Consider the following 18,943-nt stretch of genomic DNA (forward strand, 5'->3'; position numbering starts at 1 on the left):
CTATTCGAAGTTGTCAGTCCGGTCTACCCAGATATCTTCCAGCTCAGCAAAACTATGAAAGTGAATAGGTCGGTGCTGATCGCTGTAGAATGGAAGGGGTGTGTCGAGCTTCACGTGAACCGGCTTCTTTTCCATGCCTGCAAAAGCGCTGCCCATAAAGCTGTAGTTCCATCTCCTGTCATCAGGCACCAGGAAGAAACCCCTAAATCTCGGAGACAACAGTAATTTTCGTTTCTCTCCCATGGTCGTGGTGAATCCTTGTGGCTGATCGCTCTGGGTGTCTTTGTTCTCAGCTCCCCATTTGTACCCCTGAGGTGTAAGGCCCCAGGCCGAGAGGGAGACGCTGCCGGGTGTGAAGGAAACGGAAACGGTCACTGTGTTTGTCTTGTCCCACTCGCTGTGGGCATCCAGCAGTTTGGCATGCTCGCTAACATCGGCAGCGGACATGTATGGCAGCTCGCTCCCAGACATGGTATGTATGACACCAAGGGGCTCCATGCCATCAAGGAAGTCACTGCGAGGAAGCTGCTGAGGAAGCTGTACGTTGCGAAGGCCACCTATTTGAGGCATCATGACGATGCACTTTATCTCCTTGACTTGCTCGTTGTCAGGGGCAGAGGAGCCATAGAGATATCCTGCCACTTGGACCCTCAGATCCGCAATCGTGATGAATTTCTTCAGAATATTGTTCGGCATGACGTAGGTGATGTCGTCCAGATCATTGTCGACAGAAGATACGTAGATATTCTTGGCTCTAGTTCGCAAGTTGGAGGTTGCAATGGCTCTTGTCCGCCATTCAGTCTTGGAGGCAAACGTCTGCTGCTCAAACTGCGACGTAGTTGTGACAATAATGTCTTCACCGTGCACATTTTGCGTCTTGGTCGTGACAGCAGTGAGCTGTTGTTGCTCTTGTTGCTGCTTCTCGATTTCTGCAGCCTGTTGTCTCTGCAGGGAAGGTGCAGAGATTTCCATACCCAGGATGATATCACGGACTTCACTGCTGGTCAAACTGGAAACATTGACATTGTTCTTCTTTCCGTAGTCATTCAAGATGAGATCTCGAAGCTGCGTTTCAATCTTAATCCAATCCTCGTCGGACATTGATGGCCAAATGTGGTGTTCATGAGTAATTACCGTCTTGTCGGGCCGAAGGATGAGCTTGCTCTTGTCTGGATTGACATGAAGCGCGCGGAGAATCAAAATCAGACGAGAGAACGCAGTGTATGATGAAATAGTCTTCAGCCACTCATCATAAAGATTGAACAACACCATTTGAGGCTCAGTGGCCCTCAAAATCATGTCTCCCAGTTTCTCAACCTTCATGGCAGCTTGGAAGGGAAGTTGCAACTCAGATGCTCGGATAGAGATGTTGGGGAAATCGACCAACTGAACTTCGAGGGGATCCAATAAGCCCTTTCTTGTAACGATAAGCTGTTTCGGCTGCTCTTCCACGGGAAGTGATCGGATCAAAGCAGCAACTTCTTCGGCGGTCTTCCACTTGGCGAGCTGCCCAAGACGCTTCTGACCAGCCCAAACGCTCGTGTGAATAATCTTCAGGAACAGTTGTCCAGTTCGAGGGTTAAAAATGAAGATGGCGCCATTGATTGGCTTAGTCGTCAAGTTGCCTTCAAATGTCTTGTGAATCGTAACACGGTAAACGTTGGTGTCGTCAATGAACAGCTGAGTTTGCTTGCTAAACAGCTCAGAGTAGTTCTGCGAGTTCAGAAATTCCTGATTGCTCTCAGATGCGTACAGTTGCAGGCCTTTGCGAATACGTTCACGCAGGACATAAAGTGCCGGATTGGCCTTCATGATCTTGGCCATAGCTTGCTGGATGAGAACTTTCAGACCGGGGAAATACATGCCGTAGGCCGAGTAAAGATTGTAAGCAAGATCAATACCAATCATCAAGCCCGTTGCAGAAGGATAAATACTTGAACTGTCGGTAGTATAATCAAGGTACTTCGCACGAGTATATCGTTCAATGTCGTGCGAGTCATAATCGCCATATCGAAGTTGCACATCAATCCAAAACTTGTTCGTAGTGGTCGGCTCAATGACATCCTTCGTATCAAACAGAACCGAGGGACGGGTGACGTTCCACTTGTGACTTGCGAAGAGAAGAATGTCAGCACAAGAGCTGTTCATCTTGTACGACTTTCGAGGGTGGATTGTTTCCTTTTGCACTGTCTCGATGCCGAGTGACTCCAGCTCCTGGTCAAAAACTTGACAAAGATCCATTACAACGGATTCATGGATCTTCTGCCACAAGTGGGCTCGGAATATCTGAATCAAGGAGATCTTGAGGGTGGGAATCTTTCCGTGCAAAAAGATACCAGTCAAATCAAGCTGCACCTGGAAACCAACGTACACATTCGCACGGTTGATGGTGGGCGACCACCACAACGTGAATCTTCGGTTTGGAATCTGGTTAAGACCTGATCTCTGCGCATTTGTGAGTTTCTTGAATTTCATGCTCTCTTCAAAACCACTGTTGTGAAGCACAAGATGATCGTGTCGTAGGTAGAGCTGGTCGCCATCGACTCGAAAACCTGCCCATTCCGTAGCTTCTGTTTCCAGCACTACATCCTTGACCACGAAGCTATGAGACTGAGGGATAAAGCGACCCGCAGCAGAATTGGGAGATGTTGGTTGGGGGGAGTTGAGACCAGGGCAGCTAAAGAGCCTGTACTTGCTCCTCTCTGTAGACTCAAGCGCCGCATATTGAGCGGTTGTCATCTCAATATCATCATAATATTGATCAGAGTCGCTCTTCACCTCATGAAAGACCAAGATATGATTCGAGGTAACCACAAGATCTTCTTTGCCACTGCCAATCGTGATGCGATAAAGTCGGTCTTTGCCGCTAACCACATTGAACGCACGTCGAGGTCCTCCATCAGGCCCAAGAAGCAAATCACCCTCCCTGACGTCTTCGACTGCAACTAGAGAGTGATCATATCGAAGCAGCATCGTGCCGTTCGCAAGACACGCTTTTTCCCAGAAGAGTCCTTCCCAGGAAGGGAATCCCGTTGCTTTGAAGAGTGTGTGTTCCAAGATGGTTTCAACACCACCGAGGGCCTGGATCACGTCGGTGCGATAGGCGTTGAGATTCCATAGCTTTCCGTCGTGTCGCTGACTAGTCCACCAGAAAGGATTGGACTTCATCAATTGATAAATCTTGAACTCAGATCTAGCTCGGAAACCTTTGTCAAAGCTGAGGGTGCTACGGTCCTTCTGGAAAAGAGTATTGATTCTGGGCAGACCACGGTCCCAGCTATCTTCAAGATCTTCCAACGTCAAACGACGATTCTGCTGGTTGGCCTCGAGTCGTTTCTGGGAGTACTCTGTCCAGACACGCTGGGAATCAATGAATTCTGCCTCCCAAGGGATGATGTAACGGAAAATATTGGGTATTAAGGTTTCCTCGTCATGAGTCATACCAGAGCGATAGTGGGTGACACCCGTGTCTGTCTGCTTAGACCATCGCTTGTCACTGGCAGGAATCAAGATATGGGAGCCCGAAATCATGCCCAAGCCACCAAGTTCCTTGGGAGTGTAGAAAACAGCTGGAGGGAAACGAGACGGCATCTTGGAATTAAGTCCAATCTTGACACGGGTTTGAATCTTCGTCTCACACTTGACAATGGTATCAAGAAGATCAACCGTAGAGACTGCTGCTTCACGATAGTAGGTGAAGAGAGCAATCAGTGCGGTATTCCATTTGTTTGCAATCTTAGTGAAGGTTGTTGAGCCAGACGACATGAGTATCTGTCGGATACGATTATTGAACTTCTGGATGTCTTCCTGCGTGACCTGCAAGAAAGCATGTGCCGTTCTCTCCTTGGTGGTGTTGTCGATGAGAGACCAGACGCTGTCCTTGACGGGGAACTCATCATTCTGATTTCGGATTTTTGGTAGAATCCGAACCTCAAATCCGCACATGGAGAACAGTAGGTTCGGGTTATCACGACTGTAGACACTGACAAAGCTGTCATCCCAGTCAATGGTGGTGACTGAACGCGGCAGACGGTTCTTGAGGTCCCAGAAGACTGCACGTCCCAAGTTGACATCATGCCTCATCAGACGCATACGAGAGTCTCTCGGCCAGCACTTCTTGCTCTTATATCCAATGACGTTCTCAAAGTTAGGATCAGGTTGCTCAGTGAGGAAGCGTTGGATAAGATCTCTAGACTCTTCGGCGGTAAATCGTAAAAAGATCCAGATCTTGTCAATGTAACGACTGTAGAGTCTGATTGGGTGCCTTGTTTCTGTCTCTCGATCACGGAACTGCAGGAAATCGTTGGGGCTCTGGGGAGGGCCAGCAATCTCGCTGGCACGCTGAGGTCCTAATAAGAGCAGATCCAAGACCAAGCCATAAAACTGGAATACGAAGGCTGAGAACTGAAGACCACGGATCATACCATAGCTGTTGACGTGATTCATGTCCTTGTATGTCAGTTGCACATTGTTCTTGGCAGTAATGTAGTCAGCCAAGTTATGGTCCATGATGAGTCTCAGTAGGGTATTGAGAAGCGTCAATTCCATCTTTTCGTAGACCTTGGAAAGCTCGGTTTCAACCATTACGTTGCATTCTCCATCTTCTGTCTCCCAAACGTGACTCAAATTGTTAATGCCCTGGGCCCATTTGTAGACCAACAGCGGTGGCACCTCAGAGTCTGATGGCTTGATCCAGGCGGGAAACAGATGTCGCTGGTCAGCTTGATACCACAAGTACTGATCAAGATAAGCATCGCTGATCTTCTCTATGGGCTCGATATCGTATACAGGATTGATCGTGCTGTAGTTATCGTTCATATCAATATTGACTTCTTTGAAAGCTCTCTGCGTGAGCAAGAACCGCTTAATTCTTTCTAATGTGGTGCCGGGGCTGTCATAAGCTTGCTCAATCAATGCCAGCTCTTCACGTTGACTCTGGTTCAGTCTACCCTTGACTGAGTAAGCCTCCCTCAAACGCTCCAAGGCCAGGATCAAGATCTTGGTGTCATGCTTGTACGAAACGCTGGGGAATGGAATGGGAGAAAATTTCCGAGACTCCAGCCAGTGAACAGTAGTCGTATAAATGGCGACGGCTTCTTCGGAAGACACATATGGGCCATCCTTCATGTGATTATGCTGTCTTTCTTGCTCAGCCTTGAGCCATAGTCGAGTCAGACGTCCAACATTCTTCTTCGCGACAGTCTTATCCACGGTTGCTCCACGACGAATTCGTTCACGGTTGTAGTGAGCAACAGAAATCCACCAGTCAGCCTTTGATTTGACATATCGAAGAATAATGTTCTCAATCGGCGCAGGCAGGCCCGGGACCTTCCAGGGGATGTTACTCTTCCAGCAACGCCAAGCTTCAGACAAATGCTGAAGCACAATGCTGACCTTGCTTTGTTTAATACCCTCCGGCATCATGTCCATCAGATCAGACATGACAGACTGGCGCAATTCCAAATCAAAATGAGACTCGACTCGCTGCTTCGTGACTGTCTTTGCCACACCCTTGCTGTGTCGACCTTCGAATTGACGAGACAAGAGGTTACCAAGCCATCGTTCGAGTAATGGGATGATACCTCTCATGAAAAAGAGCCACACTCTCCATGAGGGAGCCCAGAAACCACAGCCAGGACCTTTGCCCACTGGACCAGAGTTGAATCGATAATAAATCAGATGCTTCAAATCCTTGCAAGTACGAATCTGATGCATGAGCTTGTATTTGTATCGGTACATTCCGGTGAGCTGTCCAACATGGTTGAAAGCGTAATGAATGCCATCAGCAAGCTGGAAGGCATCAATGTTTCCAAGACGGTACTGAACTTGGGCATCCACAATCAGTTTTGTCAACCTCAAAATTTCACGCATAAGATGGAATGCATTTCCAAATCGAGACTTCTTTCGCTCCTTGGTTGTTAGTGTCTTCACAGGCTTCAGATTAAAGTTGTAGTCCAGGTGAAGATATGTCAGGTTCTTTCTGTGGATCAAGAGGTTAAGCATATTAAAACCTTGTCGGCAGACTTGAAGGCCAGCTTCAACCCAATCAATGCTTGTCTGTTGAAAGAACTTAGTCTGTTTAAGAGAGCGTAACAAGTTCTGATTATTGTGTGCATTGGGCTTCTTCTTATGAAGCTCATTGAGAACGAAGTTCTTCAGTAACTTCTGGTAAGAAACTCGAACCTTCACAGGAGGTCGGTCAGAGGGCGGGTGCTCCAAGTACCATTGCTTGATCAGAGGCACATCCTGAGCGCGAACCATCTTTCCAGAGCGTCTATCAAACGGGAAAGGAGCCCACCATAAATCAATGGCTGAGGATGTATGCTCGTTTTCAAGCTCTTCGTCGGCAAGAAAGGGTTCAACCGCAGCAGGCAGCTCGAACGCATCCTCCTCAGGCTCTTCATTATTTCCTGGTCCAAAAAGTTCGTCCTCAAGAGTGATTTCAACATTCTTGGGCGCCACGGTTCGGGATGAGATGGGGTTGATTCGTCGGTCGAAAAGGAAAGTTGGCAAGTCGGGATCGTCAGCACGGTTGAATACGATTTGTGGGTGCGAGTGCCACGTCAGGTGTACGCTTCTTGGGAGAGAATTGTACAGGAATGGATACGCGACTCGAAACTCAGTACGGATCGGAGTTCGAAAGATGATGCGATCTATAGCATTGAATTCGCCGAAGTCCTCCTCGTTTGGATCGATATCCTTGTACAACGGCTCGAAACGCGGTCCACCTGGAAGCGCAACATTGAGAGCCTTTGCAGTTAAGAAGCTCTTGAGGTCGAAAAGGTAGAAGTAGTTCTTGTCTACAACTTCAGAAATCAATGGACGACTGAGACGGAACAAAGCTGCCATTTGAGGTAGGGTGAGGTTCCATGTCTTGTAGCTCGCACCATTAACATGCGAGGTATCCAATAGTGGCCGATGGTCGTAGAACCATTCATAAACGGCCTCGTCTTCCTCATCGTTCAACTCCATTTGAATAGGCTCTAGAGGTTCCACGTCCTCGATGTTCTCGGACCACGACAGGGGCGGTTCTTCATCGTCGAATGGCGGGAATCGCATACGCTTGAAAAGCCTTCTATCGGCTTTTTCTTTCCTCATGAAGGTCCACATCATTGCCCATTGCGCAAAGAAGACGGGTTCAATAACGCGAGGAGTCTCATTAACTAAGGTCAGACATCCGTTGACATGATACAGAACCTTGACTTCACGCGCTGATTCCCAGGGCATAGGCATATTTTCGAGAAGTTTCAGGACTGCATGTGGCATGAACTTTAGAGCGCCAAGATAGCTGCGCTTGTCATTGGTGTATTTCTTTTGAGACACATCTCCGATATCTTTAACGATCTTGCGAAGATGTTCGGGCGGCATATCAGCCTTCTGAGTCTGGACGAAGCCGGCCTTTCGCTTCTCTCCAAATCTGTTTCGGCGATCCCTAAGCCATTCTTTCTTCTTTTGTGCAAACTTGGCGATCTGAGGGTAGGACGGAGGGTGATAGCCAGGGGGCGGAGGAGCTGGCGGCGCGGGTGTATCAGGAGGAGGCGGCAACGATGATGGGGGAGGTGGTGGAGGAGGAGGGGGGGCTGCTCCCCAGCCTGGAGGCGGCGGCGGAGGGATGCCCGACATGATGAAATCGCGACGTGATGAGGTGATGTCGCTTCGTGAATATGCGATGGTGTGCCAGTCGAGGAGGCTGCACGCTGAGGCGCGTGTCTCGATACGCTTATTCTGTTTTCACCCCTATCTTCGAACAGAAACAATGAAAAACAGTACAGCTCGCGATTTCCTGTTCAAGAAATAGGATGCCGAATTCGCAAGATGGCACGTTGGCGACCAAAACGGCGTTCTCCAACGAGGTGAAAGATGTCGCCTCTGTCACGACAATTTTCTGCCGTCAAGCTCTTAGCTCCAGACCCATAAATTGGATCACGTGATTTTCGAGTGCATTATTGCTTTCATGAAAAACCACAAGTTTTGTGACGCTGTTTTAAAAAGAAGTCTCAGGTATATTGTCATAAATTGTGTGTGTTGTTTGTTTATTTATTTTTTTGTCCTTTCTGTACCCGATTCCAAAAATAAATAACTGGTTGAAATGTGACGCATTGTCCCTTGGGATTCTCGCACCGTCCGTTGAGTGCTTCTTACAATTGTTGCCTACTTTACAGTCATCATCAACACTAACTGAAGACACGGAATTTAATTTCAAACAACTAATACCAAAAGCAAAAAAAGCTTCCAGTGAATAATACAGTTAACCTCACCTCCCACTGCGACTAAGAGCTTGAAGAGCAGTGTACATTTTCCGAGTTCATCTCTTCAAGTGGCTAACCTCCAGGGTACTGGTACAACCATGTACCGACCATCAGCCAATCAAAACAAGCCTGATTATTACCTAACCCGCATCATCTTTGACCACCACAATCCTAGCAACCAACTTCAAGCACTCCGATCGCGACGACATTAGTTCCATCAATTCACCGCGAGAGACGCCACTCGGCCGGCCAGATAAGATGGCGCACCTCAGTAGGTCCAAACAAATTTAGATTGATTCCTATAATCCAGAAGCTAACTCGATGCGCGTGATAGACGTAAAGCCGGACCCGGCTTACCTCAAGCACCAGGGTGCGTGGGATCCCCGACTTCGAACGTTAGTATTTATGGGTTCTAACGAAGGTGAAATAGCTATGCAAAAGACTCGACACCACTTTTTCCGATGGACTCCGCGAACAGCTAGAATCACCTTTATGTATGTGGCTGTTGTGCCTGCCATATTCGGCTATGTCGCCTACAAGACCGACGTGAGTAGATAATTTGGTCGAGTTGATCCCACAGTAGGGTGTGAGAAGAAAAAGCTGATTTTGTTATAGGGTCTCTACAATTTTCGCGCAAAGAGACGGGGCGATACCATCTACGAGCGATAGATGGTCTGGGTCGCGATGAATGTATTAAAGGATGTACATAGTTGGTTCTGGGGCCGGAATAGACACTTCCGTTTGACGTGAAGTTTGAAGGGCTCGTTTGCAGTGACAATTGACTGTTGATTAGCCTTCATGCGTTGGGTATATTGAGTAATTACAAGGTCGCTCGTTAAACCAGACGGAGGGACTGGCCATGCTCCAAATTAACCGTTCACCATCGTCCACCGCCGCCGCCTCGTGGTCTGGAAGGAGGCATATCCGGCAATCTCTCCCCTCTCCTCCATTCTCCCATTGGCATGCTTGCTCCTGGCCCTCCACCTCCCCTTCTTCCTCCCCTGCCCTCACGGCTGCCTCGACCGAAACCATTCTCTCGATTGTGAAAACCTGGTCCTCCACTGCTTCTGCCCCCCCTGCTTTCTCTATGCCCTGCAGTTACGTCCCTCCTAGCAGCAGATGCCGGTGCCACAGATCCATCATCCAATGGGGGTAAGATAGCGCACGAAATGTAGTCCCCCACCACGAATCGGGCTTCTCCAAGCGTCTTATCCGGGTTTGACGCACCGCGGGAAGCACTTCCTCCGACTTCAGCCAACTCGGGGTCGGTGGTTCCAGGAGGGTTTTGTCCAATGACTATGCTGCCAAGATCTTTCACAGCGTAGCGTGGATGGGCATTGTTGACTGAGCCGATGCCACGTAAGTCAGGGCATACTAATTGGAAAGACAGTCTTGTTCCAATAGCTGGGTATGGGAGGGCTGATGGTTTGGCAGCCGCCAGCTCCAGAGCGAGCTCGTTTAAGGTGCAACTTGGCCAAGTGTAAACTGAAATGTGTGGTGGAAGTGAACGGGTTGCAAACTCATCCGCCCTAGTCAAAAGATATAAATCATCAAGATCCACCCCATCAAATAAAACATGAGCAGTTCGCGCTGTGCTTCTCACCTGTAAAAGCCTCCATTTCGATAAAAGAACTGAACAAGAAAAGGCGCAGGGGGGTCACGGTCCCCATCATCTGAAGCCACAGACATGACTAGATACGATAACCACCATGCGACAAAGAAAAAGAAACAGATTCTCCACGACTGATAATCATGTCCCCATTGTTCGCAGATGCGCATCGGGAGTTGAAAACGACGCAATTGTGCTACTGAGAACAGTGAGAAGATGGCAGATTATCCGGCAAATACCCGCAATCGATATGGAGAACTCACGACATTCGAGACAACTTCCATCACCTTCATGACCATGACAAAATCGCCCATCACATACATAAAACTCTACAAACAAGCAGAAGCTCCGCAGAATCAATCAATCTCTCAATTGAATCTTTCCACGACTCGATATACTTCTCCAAGCTTTGTAAATCGGGCTTTGCGGCCGCGCAACACTAAAAATGGACTTTGCGTCCCTCATGAACAAGGAGCTCTCCAAGGCCAAAACAACAAACGACTCGTCCAAAAAATACCTCAAACGATCTGAAATCGAAGAAGAGCGGAAACAGGCATACATAGCAGAGCAAAAGACCCTCGAGGAGGAGCGCGAAGCGAAAGCAGCAGCCAAGCGCAAACGAGAGGAAGAGCTGGCGACGGAGAATGCAGCCCGCGAAGAGAAGAGACGCAAACTAGCCGAAGAGTCGAGGAAACTAAAAGAAGAGAGGGAAGAGGAGGAAGAAAGAGCGAGGAGAAAGCGGCTAGGGCTTCCGGAACTCGTAAAGAAGAAGGAGGAAGACGAAGGCCAGGCCGTGCAAGATGATGTCCCGGAGGAAGAGCTGCGGGAGAAATTGAGAGAAATAGGACACCCGGTGATGCTTTTCGGGGAATCGCACGCTGCCAAGTTAAGGAGGTACAGGAAGTTGACGACGGTGATGAGCATGGGCCCCATACCGACGACGCTGGCGCTGGTGGAGGAAAAGGACATGAAGGTCGACGGGACGGTGCCCGCGGACAGAGACGGGAGGAAGTGGCTGTTCAGACAGCTCGCGAGCTACTTCACCATGGTGCTCACAGAGTACGAGAGGACCATGGAGGAGGAGAAGAGCGAAACGAGCGCCGGCAAGACGGCGTACAGCGCCATGGTGCAAACCAGAGAAAATATGAAGCCGGTAAGTAAAGAGACTGCCTTTGCTCTACTCAAAAGAAATAGAAAGAAAAAAAGAGGGACACCAAGCGAGTTGTAAAGTTTCCAATATGCTAAGCAGATGACAGCTCTTTCGCAAATTCGAATCCAACGACGTGGACGACTCCCTCCTCGTACCGGTGGTGCAAATCGTGCAGGCCCTTCAGGAAAGACGCTACGTCGACGCCAACGACGACTATCTCCGTTTGAGTATCGGCAAGGCCGCCTGGCCCATTGGCGTGACCATGGTTGGTATCCACGAGAGAAGCGCTCGCGAGAAGCTGCACAACGGCGAGAAGGGTCACGTCATGGGTGATGAGGTTACGCGCAAGATTTTGCAGAGCATCAAGCGCTGTCTTACCTTTGCCCAAGTGAGGTGGCCGCCGACGGATTTGAGACAGCTGATGGGCTGAGCGCCGCATGGGATGAAGGTGAACTGGAACAAGGTCCAAGAATCATCAGTGGGTGGGACGGTCCGGCGTCTACACGTGTGTGTTATGACTACACATGGGATGGATGGGCGGTATAGATGGAGTTGGACTTGGGAGTCGTAGTGTATGGGTGAACATGAAGTAAGCTAGATGACGGATATGGTAAACTGCAAAAACGCACATTGATACCCATAGAATTGATTATATTTTAGCAAACGTGTGCCATCTCTATTTAAGTATGAATGTGATGTCTTCGTCATCCACCAGCAAGCCATTCAGGCATGTTGGTCCGATAAGCAATACGTTGCTGCGTTGTTGATCTGCTGCAACAAAGGGAATGAGATCAAAAATTAATACGCAAATATCAAGTCACTGTTTTGTCATTATGCATCATCTCTCATGTATCAGTTATCGTGCCGTTATAGTCGCCCCTCCAGAACTGACACCATCAGTGCCCATATGCTGAGCGTAGCCACAAGAGGGGGCTATTTCAGGGTAAGATTACACCATCCTTACATCAATTGGGCGGGTATAGACCAGTCTCATTGTACGAGATTTCGGTGAGACAAGCTCTGGGGAGTAATATCAAACAGGAACTGGATTCCTGACGCTTGAATGGCTGCTTACGCTTATTTGGTTGCCTGCCTCAGCTTGCCGCTTCCAGTTCAGCCCCTTGGGGGGAAGATTGCTTATTCTCGTCATACCAAGCCTCATCCAAGCTTGAACTGGCAGCACCACCTGAGATTGCCTTCTTACCTCCCGATACATCTAGTTCAGCTGCTATCAGGCTAATACGGCGCAATCGTTCCTTGGCTTCCCGCTCGTAATTCCGGGCCACTAGTAGTGCTTCTTTCTGCATCACGAGCCGGGCGTCGGGCCGGACGGCAACAAGAAGCTAAAGGAGATGCTTAGTATTATTATAATATTTTTGGATCTGCATGTGGTGCCGTGGATCTCTCATACCTTGTTTTTCGCATCGATACGCGCCTTCAATGCGTCTTGACGGATCATTTTTACTAGCTCGGGACCAATAGATGTGCCTGGCTGCGCAAATGCTGCATCTAAACTTTCTAGCGTAACGCACGAAAATGGAACAAAGTACTGAACGATACACTTCGTGCGAATCTTGGAGTAGATGGCTGGGACGTGGCTCTGCAGATAAACATCCAGGAGATAATCTGCCCGGGAACCCTCTAATATAGAGAGACAGTTCGAATATCGACCATTCACAAATAGGCTGATGGCCTTTCGAATGTGCGGCTCATGCTCGAGAAATGTGCGAAAGTACAGGTTGTCCAATACTAGGTGCTGAAGTTCCTTCCGATCCATGGTAGCAAGGGCCAGAAGGCCACCATAGACGGCGACGTCGTTAGGACTGGCGATATGGCTATATTCCGTTGGAGGTACGGTAGAATCTGTTCTCAAGAAGGCCTTTGCAGCATCTTCAAAGCGATCCATGCCCAAAAGGGCAATTCCAGAGGCAATTCTTGTGTATGCCTGCGGTGCCCTTTCATCATCCTCGTTCTGCACAGCTGTGATTTTACCAACGTTGTTCAATACCATGGCATAATCGCGACGGTGGAGAGAGACGTTGGCGAGGTGCATGCCACAATCGACAATATGTTTGGTGGTGCTCACATCCTGACGCATCCTGGTATACGCCTCGGTGGCTTCATTGAGCCTTCCTATGCTTTCGAAATGTTTGCCAAGGTCCTCATTACCCATCTGAATAGTGATACCATGGTTAGCTCTATGAATGCCAGTAATTTCCAAATGCTTGCTTGTTTGGGGGTACATGGGATGCGAACCCGGATGCTCTCTTTGATAAGATTGTTTCTGTATCCTTTCAGCTCACCCTCGAGCCTTGCCGTCTCGGCCTTGTTCGCCATCTCCGTTCGTTCTATCCACGCATCGTCTCTCTGGGCTTCTGGATCATTTGGTGCCACTGTCCTTAAAGCATCCCACGCATCGCGATAACGGTTGACATCGTTTCCTGCCTTGGCCTCGACAACAGCAGCTTTCAGAGCCTCAACACAAAGCGCCGCGGAGCTCTGGCCGATTAGAAAGAGGCGATCGAAGCGAGTTCGGCCTAGCCAAGGTTAGCCCAGCACTGGTTGGGAGGCATGACCTTGAGGCACGGGATTGTTATGGTTGCTGTGCCCGGGCGCATCATACCGACATAATTTTGGATATAGAGTCCAAGGTCAAGCTTCGGCAAGTCTAGTAAGGAGAGTTGGAGGAGTTAGCGGCTTTAAGCACCAAGGATTTGGAAAGTCGAGGGAGCTCGAATACCAAGTACGACGACGCCACCCAAGTTGCTCTGCTTGGCAAGGTAGCCAAGAACTTCGTCAGAAGCTGCCATGACGACTGAGGAAGCCAATACCGCGCCAGCTTGGAGCGTTGTTGACTTTAACGGTGGCGAGGTTGACGATGACAGGGCTGAATGTCTAGACAATGGAGCATGAGCACGTGTGAGGCCTTGGAAATGTGTCGCACAGCTGTTCTGCAGCAGCACTCGAGGGGTCAAGTTCAAACGTCAGGTTGGCGTCAGCGTGCTTGGCGGAGAAACCCAAGCGCCCAAGCGCCCAAGCGCTCGCTGCCTGCAAGCACAGGCGCAGCACAGCTGTGGTCTGGTGGTGAATTGCTCGGCGGGCTCACTCGTTGTGCCCCCCCGCGATGTACTGTCTGGTATTTACTTCGCATACTATCCCCATATATAATTAAGTAATTTATACTAAAGTGAATGTCCCTATTATAATGTATACTCTAATATATTATATTTTATTGTATATCAAGCCTGATAGCTAGGTACCTGGTGCGGCGTGAGCGCACTATTCCCCATTGTGAGTTGTCAGCTCAGCACCGTCTTTCCAATGTGGGGCAATTCCATCAGTTGATCCCAGGCGCAGAGTCAAGCAGCTCGCTAAACCTTTGTGCTCCCGCGTTTGCCCGTTAGCATCATGTCCCTGGCCTCGATGTCGTTTCCGTACCGGCCACCCACTGAATTATACATAAATTTAGGCGTGAAATTACTGGTCCGACGCAAAGGTGCGGGCGGTGGCAAGCGGACTCTCAAAGCACGGGTTCGCTGCTACTCCAGCCCACCTGGGCATCCCTGCGATGCGTGTTATATTGGAGTAGGAATGTTGTACAAAGTTAGTTACTACTAGGCAGGTACTAGGGGTTTTGAGACTTGGTCAACAACCTCGCTTACCATAGTACAAGGAAACGCTTGACTTGAATGATATTAAATAAGAGCCTGCTTCTGCGCTCCAGCAAATGCACTCGCTAACTAACAATGCATACTGATATGGAACAGTAAATAGTGTTTGAGCTAACGCCCATCCACTAGAGCCGCTCCCTCACTTCGATTCCAAGTTCCCGGCGGCTTGCAACAAGGCGACAGGGATGTCTCCTCGCCTCCAACTGGTTCAGCTTGGCGATCTGTGGACATATCGAGTGCGTATGTACAGATGGGATAACGGCCATCCCGGGTTGACATGGCCGCTCCATGCGTTCAATGACTGGGTGGAACATGGAAAAGGCGGCTGATAGATAGAGGCGTCCTTTTTCTTTTTCTTTCCCGTCTAAATCTTCAAATTTCAGCTTCGGGACATCGGCCATGCTATCTCATTCCAGACAGGCGTGTATAAGACAGGAAATATGTAGCAACGCCCCTAGACATGCATGATGTGCAATGCCCGATCCCTCGTGCACACCCTTAAAGAGAGAAAAAACTCTTGGGCGAGTTCATGGCGCTTCCTGGCTATGGAAGACAGCGAGCCAGGAGGAGACGCGGCGCACAACGACGGGACGTCGACTATCGAACAGAATACGTCGCTTAAACAATTGTCGCGTCCTTTCAGTCGAACAGCACATGGCCGCCTCCTCATTTGGCTTTGGTACGGCAAGTGTGTGTATCCGCCATGTGTCCAAGTATTTGAGATGCCAGCGACATGCCATCCAGGCTGCCTGTTCTGGCAAGTGTTTCCCATCCGCCACCGTCGGCGATAGGAACCATCTGGGAGCGTCGTTGGACCAGATCCGTCTTCTCGGCTCATACGGCAACTCTAGCTCCCTTTATGATAGAAAAGGCAGCTCGTCGGAGGCGTGCGTTGCCAAGCGGGGCCAATCTGATACATCCGCTGCGCCCTTACGCAGTACGGAGTCGTTTTCCTCATAAGAATTCAAAGGTTAGATTTCGAGGGCGCGTCAATGAGGCAGTGCAAAAAAGTGAGACAAGAGAAAAAACGGCCAGTGAGAAGAAGGAAGAGCGTCGCACCTGGGACGGTGAGGCGCTGCGTGTATTGATCTTATGTTTGAACGATCGGGACGAAGGTGCCGCGCTGCGCTGGCCCGGCGCCAACAGACTCGGGATTGCTTCGAGTCGTATGAGCCAGACGAACAAATGGTTGGGAGAACCAGATGATGAAATTGCCAACACCCCTTCTTCTCCCTAACATGAGCCTCTAGAGCCCTGCCCTCGAAATCACAACGCTAGTATACGGGGAACGTGAGGGTTACGCAGTCTGCACTGCCAGACGCGGGACTGTATTGCAGCTTTGCAAGTGAGTATTTATTGATAATTAATGCCGGGAGTAGGGTCTTGGCGTGGACAAACCGTCATGTAATGATGCAACGAATCAGCAAAACACACTGTTGCATTCATGGTTCTCGTTCTCTTTGTTTCAGACCATGGGACCGATGAAAAAACATGTCTTGTTGGCGTCGTAGTGACTGCAATACTAATTCAGTCCATTTATAGAGTCAGCAATGCTGCAGTCTGATGTGTGGCGCAAAGGCTCCGGTTTGTGCTATCTAAACCTCAACCTTAACCCAAAACCCAAACAAACCCGAGCCTTCATTTATTGTAGTTGCTGTTTTGGCCTTGGTTTATTGGCTGCTTGGGATCCTGCGCCCGATCCAGCTCTGTCGACCAACAAGTCGGAAACCTAACAAACCTTGAGGCGGCTCCATCCCTGTGCGTTGCCTGGTCTCAGAATGATTTCTTGCATGATACCTGTCACCTGTTCATGCGTTTTTCGGTATAGAGCACGAATTTGGCAATGAGAAACTGGTTTTTCCACGTAAGCGAGGAAGGAGAATGGTGAGGAGACCTGGCGGCGTCGCCAACTTGGCCATAGCCTGGCATCTGTCGAGAATCTTCTCGGCCATATTTCTCTGTCGCTGGTGTCTTACTCTAGAAACCCTTTTGCCACTCGTAGCTGGATCCAAGCCCACTCTGGAGCCTCTTGCGACCCGTTATAGCCGATAAAGGGTTCCGTATTTTGGCATCGAGCAAAGCTAGCGGCCTGACGAAAGCTCTGGTGCTGGAGACTTTGACGCCACACAATCGACCAAGCCTGTTGATCTGTGCCATAGGCTAATCGCTCTCATGAGATAGCGCTATTTCTGTCGTATATCAATCCATATTCCTAACAGAATATCTATATCGGTGGAAGTGTAAACAATAGCCTACGGGAAAGGATACCTCGTCTTGCTTCATAAACAAGATTGTCCTAGTCCTCCCGGCTCGCTTTGTCAGTGGTCCCTCCGTTAAACGCTGTGACTTGTGTTCTAGAGACTCTTGGACGGCACACCACGATCTGTGAATTGATGCCCCAACGTCGAGTACAGCTAGTGGCTAAAGTAGTATGCATGTTGGTCTGAGCCGTTTCTACACCCATAATGCTCCGAACTTTGATTATTTCTATTTTTCTGGGTCGGCGTGGCACTGATCCATTCGCGATCGAATTCTGTGGCTGCCCGAACTCCACGGGCCGTGATGGTTCGGAGTTCGATTGCTGCGACAGTCGTGCTCGCCGTGGTCATTCTGCATCTTTTTCAGGAGCTATGCATCTAGATATTGCGATGATGAAGTAGTTCTCCAGAAAGCGTCACACGGATGCCGTCTTGCAAGTTAATAAATTTGACTCGTAAGCTCTGAAGAGGATCAACCACTCTCTTGGAGTTGTTCTAATGGTAGGAAGTTGTGTCAGTTGACAAAGGAGTCAAACGTCCGGCACTTCTGGCTTCGCGGTAACTGGACAGCTTCAAAGATTCATACTTGCTGGAACATGCAGCTCAATTCTATTAGCTTGATCAGAGTTTGTTGCCTCTTGTATAAGCAAATTGGCATGTCAGGGCACAAAGTACCCAGGTGTATATATGGTATCTTGGGCGGTTTCATTTCTCGAGTTAGGAGATGTTTGCGATGACCGAGTTGTTAGCGATTGACATGTCGGTCCATACATACATGTATTTCCTTTATTGAACATTGTAGCTCGGCATCTTTTCGCATGTGGAGCATCGTGCCGGATTGCAGAAGGCGGACCAGGCCAACCAGCCCAAACGCTATAGTGTGGTATTCCCATATTCCCGACATATCGTTTGTGTGATCCAAGGGGCCAGCAAACGTAGGAGCACGTCGGTACCGAACCGGGCAAGCCAGGTTTGCGTACGCGGTGGCGCCATTTGCTTCACCACCACGTCGCCCCTCGCACGAACACTTGACGTCTGATGTTGCGCACGGTCACCTTCCACACGGTGGAAAGCCGAATTCTAGTCTTGGATAGCCGGCTAGAGAGATATGTTTGCTCGTCGCCAAATACACACTGATATACTGTAGTATGTTGTAGTATCGCGCGATGCCCACTACCTCGTTTGGTCCTTTGGGCCCTGGCGCCCAGAGGGGATAGATTCCGCTACTGAGGGCCAACGCCTAAATGTAAATTTGTGGTCATTAATAACTGACACAGGGCCCGGCCCCGGCTACTGATAGATGCAGAACGTTCGTTGGGAGCCTCACTTTCTTAATGCCGGCCTCTGCGAATGCCTGATCGGAGTAGTTTATCGGGAGTGGGCATTTGATTCCATACCGTGCGCCAACCGGAGTCCACCAACTTCACCACTGGAGATCCAAATGGTATTGCGGCATGGACACGGGGGGACGGAGTACACTAACCGTCTGTGGCTCCAGCATGCTCCATTTTCAGGCCAATCAATGTCCAACATTGCGGTTGACGATGTCCACTTGTCCAGGTACGGTGACTTATTCCGATATTCAGTTTGTTCAGCAGGAAATACCTGACCAATGCTGCAGCTTGCTTATTGACGCTCGGTTCCTTTGTAGTCACCTGTGATGGATGGGACGAGAAGGGATAGCCTAACACGTTTCATTGTTAGCTAAGTAGCTGTCAATATCGATCCAAACATCTACGGAGTGGCAAGCTCCGTGGTCTTCGGTGCTGAGCCTTTTAAGTCGTAAACTTAGCCCTAGATCGTAACCCATTGCTTATCGCCGTCTATGCCAACTTGCGAGGATTTTTGTGCCCGTATTGTATTGTATTGCCAGCGAGTTGGTCAAAAGGCTGCTCCAGGTGGTTCCTTGAACTTCGCAAGCTGCGTGATTGCTCATTTATTGCCATAGGCATCTCTGCTAGTACTACGATGGATCTTGGTCAAAACCCCTCCCACTTCACGGTGGC

At 49.4% G+C, this 18,943-nt stretch overlaps 4 protein-coding genes across 4 annotated transcripts; 2 read left to right on the forward strand and 2 right to left on the reverse strand.

Annotated features, from left to right (window-relative positions):
• On the reverse strand, positions 1 to 7,623 carry spp42 (Pre-mRNA-splicing factor spp42; the record flags this gene model as incomplete). The annotated part of the gene is made up of 1 exon (XM_014688792.1): positions 1 to 7,623. The coding sequence occupies one exon, from the start codon at positions 7,621 to 7,623 to the stop codon at positions 1 to 3; it is 7,623 nt and encodes a 2,540-aa protein (XP_014544278.1).
• Positions 7,624 to 8,507: 884 nt separating this feature from the next.
• Positions 8,508 to 8,918, forward strand: G6M90_00g056930 (uncharacterized protein; the record flags this gene model as incomplete). The annotated part of the gene is made up of 4 exons (XM_066130629.1): positions 8,508 to 8,520; positions 8,584 to 8,619; positions 8,680 to 8,795; positions 8,865 to 8,918. The coding sequence occupies 4 exons, from the start codon at positions 8,508 to 8,510 to the stop codon at positions 8,916 to 8,918; spliced, it is 219 nt and encodes a 72-aa protein (XP_065986767.1).
• Positions 8,919 to 10,303: 1,385 nt separating this feature from the next.
• Positions 10,304 to 11,438, forward strand: prpf18 (Pre-mRNA-splicing factor 18; the record flags this gene model as incomplete). Its single annotated transcript, XM_014688794.1, has 2 exons — positions 10,304 to 11,011; positions 11,115 to 11,438. The coding sequence occupies 2 exons, from the start codon at positions 10,304 to 10,306 to the stop codon at positions 11,436 to 11,438; spliced, it is 1,032 nt and encodes a 343-aa protein (XP_014544280.1).
• A 664-nt stretch (positions 11,439 to 12,102) lies between these two features.
• Positions 12,103 to 13,818, reverse strand: csn-1 (COP9 signalosome complex subunit 1; the record flags this gene model as incomplete). Its single annotated transcript, XM_066130630.1, has 5 exons — positions 12,103 to 12,351; positions 12,420 to 13,181; positions 13,265 to 13,545; positions 13,632 to 13,676; positions 13,749 to 13,818. 5 exons carry the CDS (start codon positions 13,816 to 13,818, stop codon positions 12,103 to 12,105), a joined length of 1,407 nt encoding a protein of 468 aa, XP_065986874.1.
• Between the last annotated feature and the right edge of the window lie 5,125 nt (positions 13,819 to 18,943).

This window comes from Metarhizium brunneum, chromosome 3, assembly GCF_013426205.1.
Source record: "Metarhizium brunneum chromosome 3, complete sequence".
Lineage (NCBI taxonomy): Eukaryota > Fungi > Ascomycota > Sordariomycetes > Hypocreales > Clavicipitaceae > Metarhizium > Metarhizium brunneum.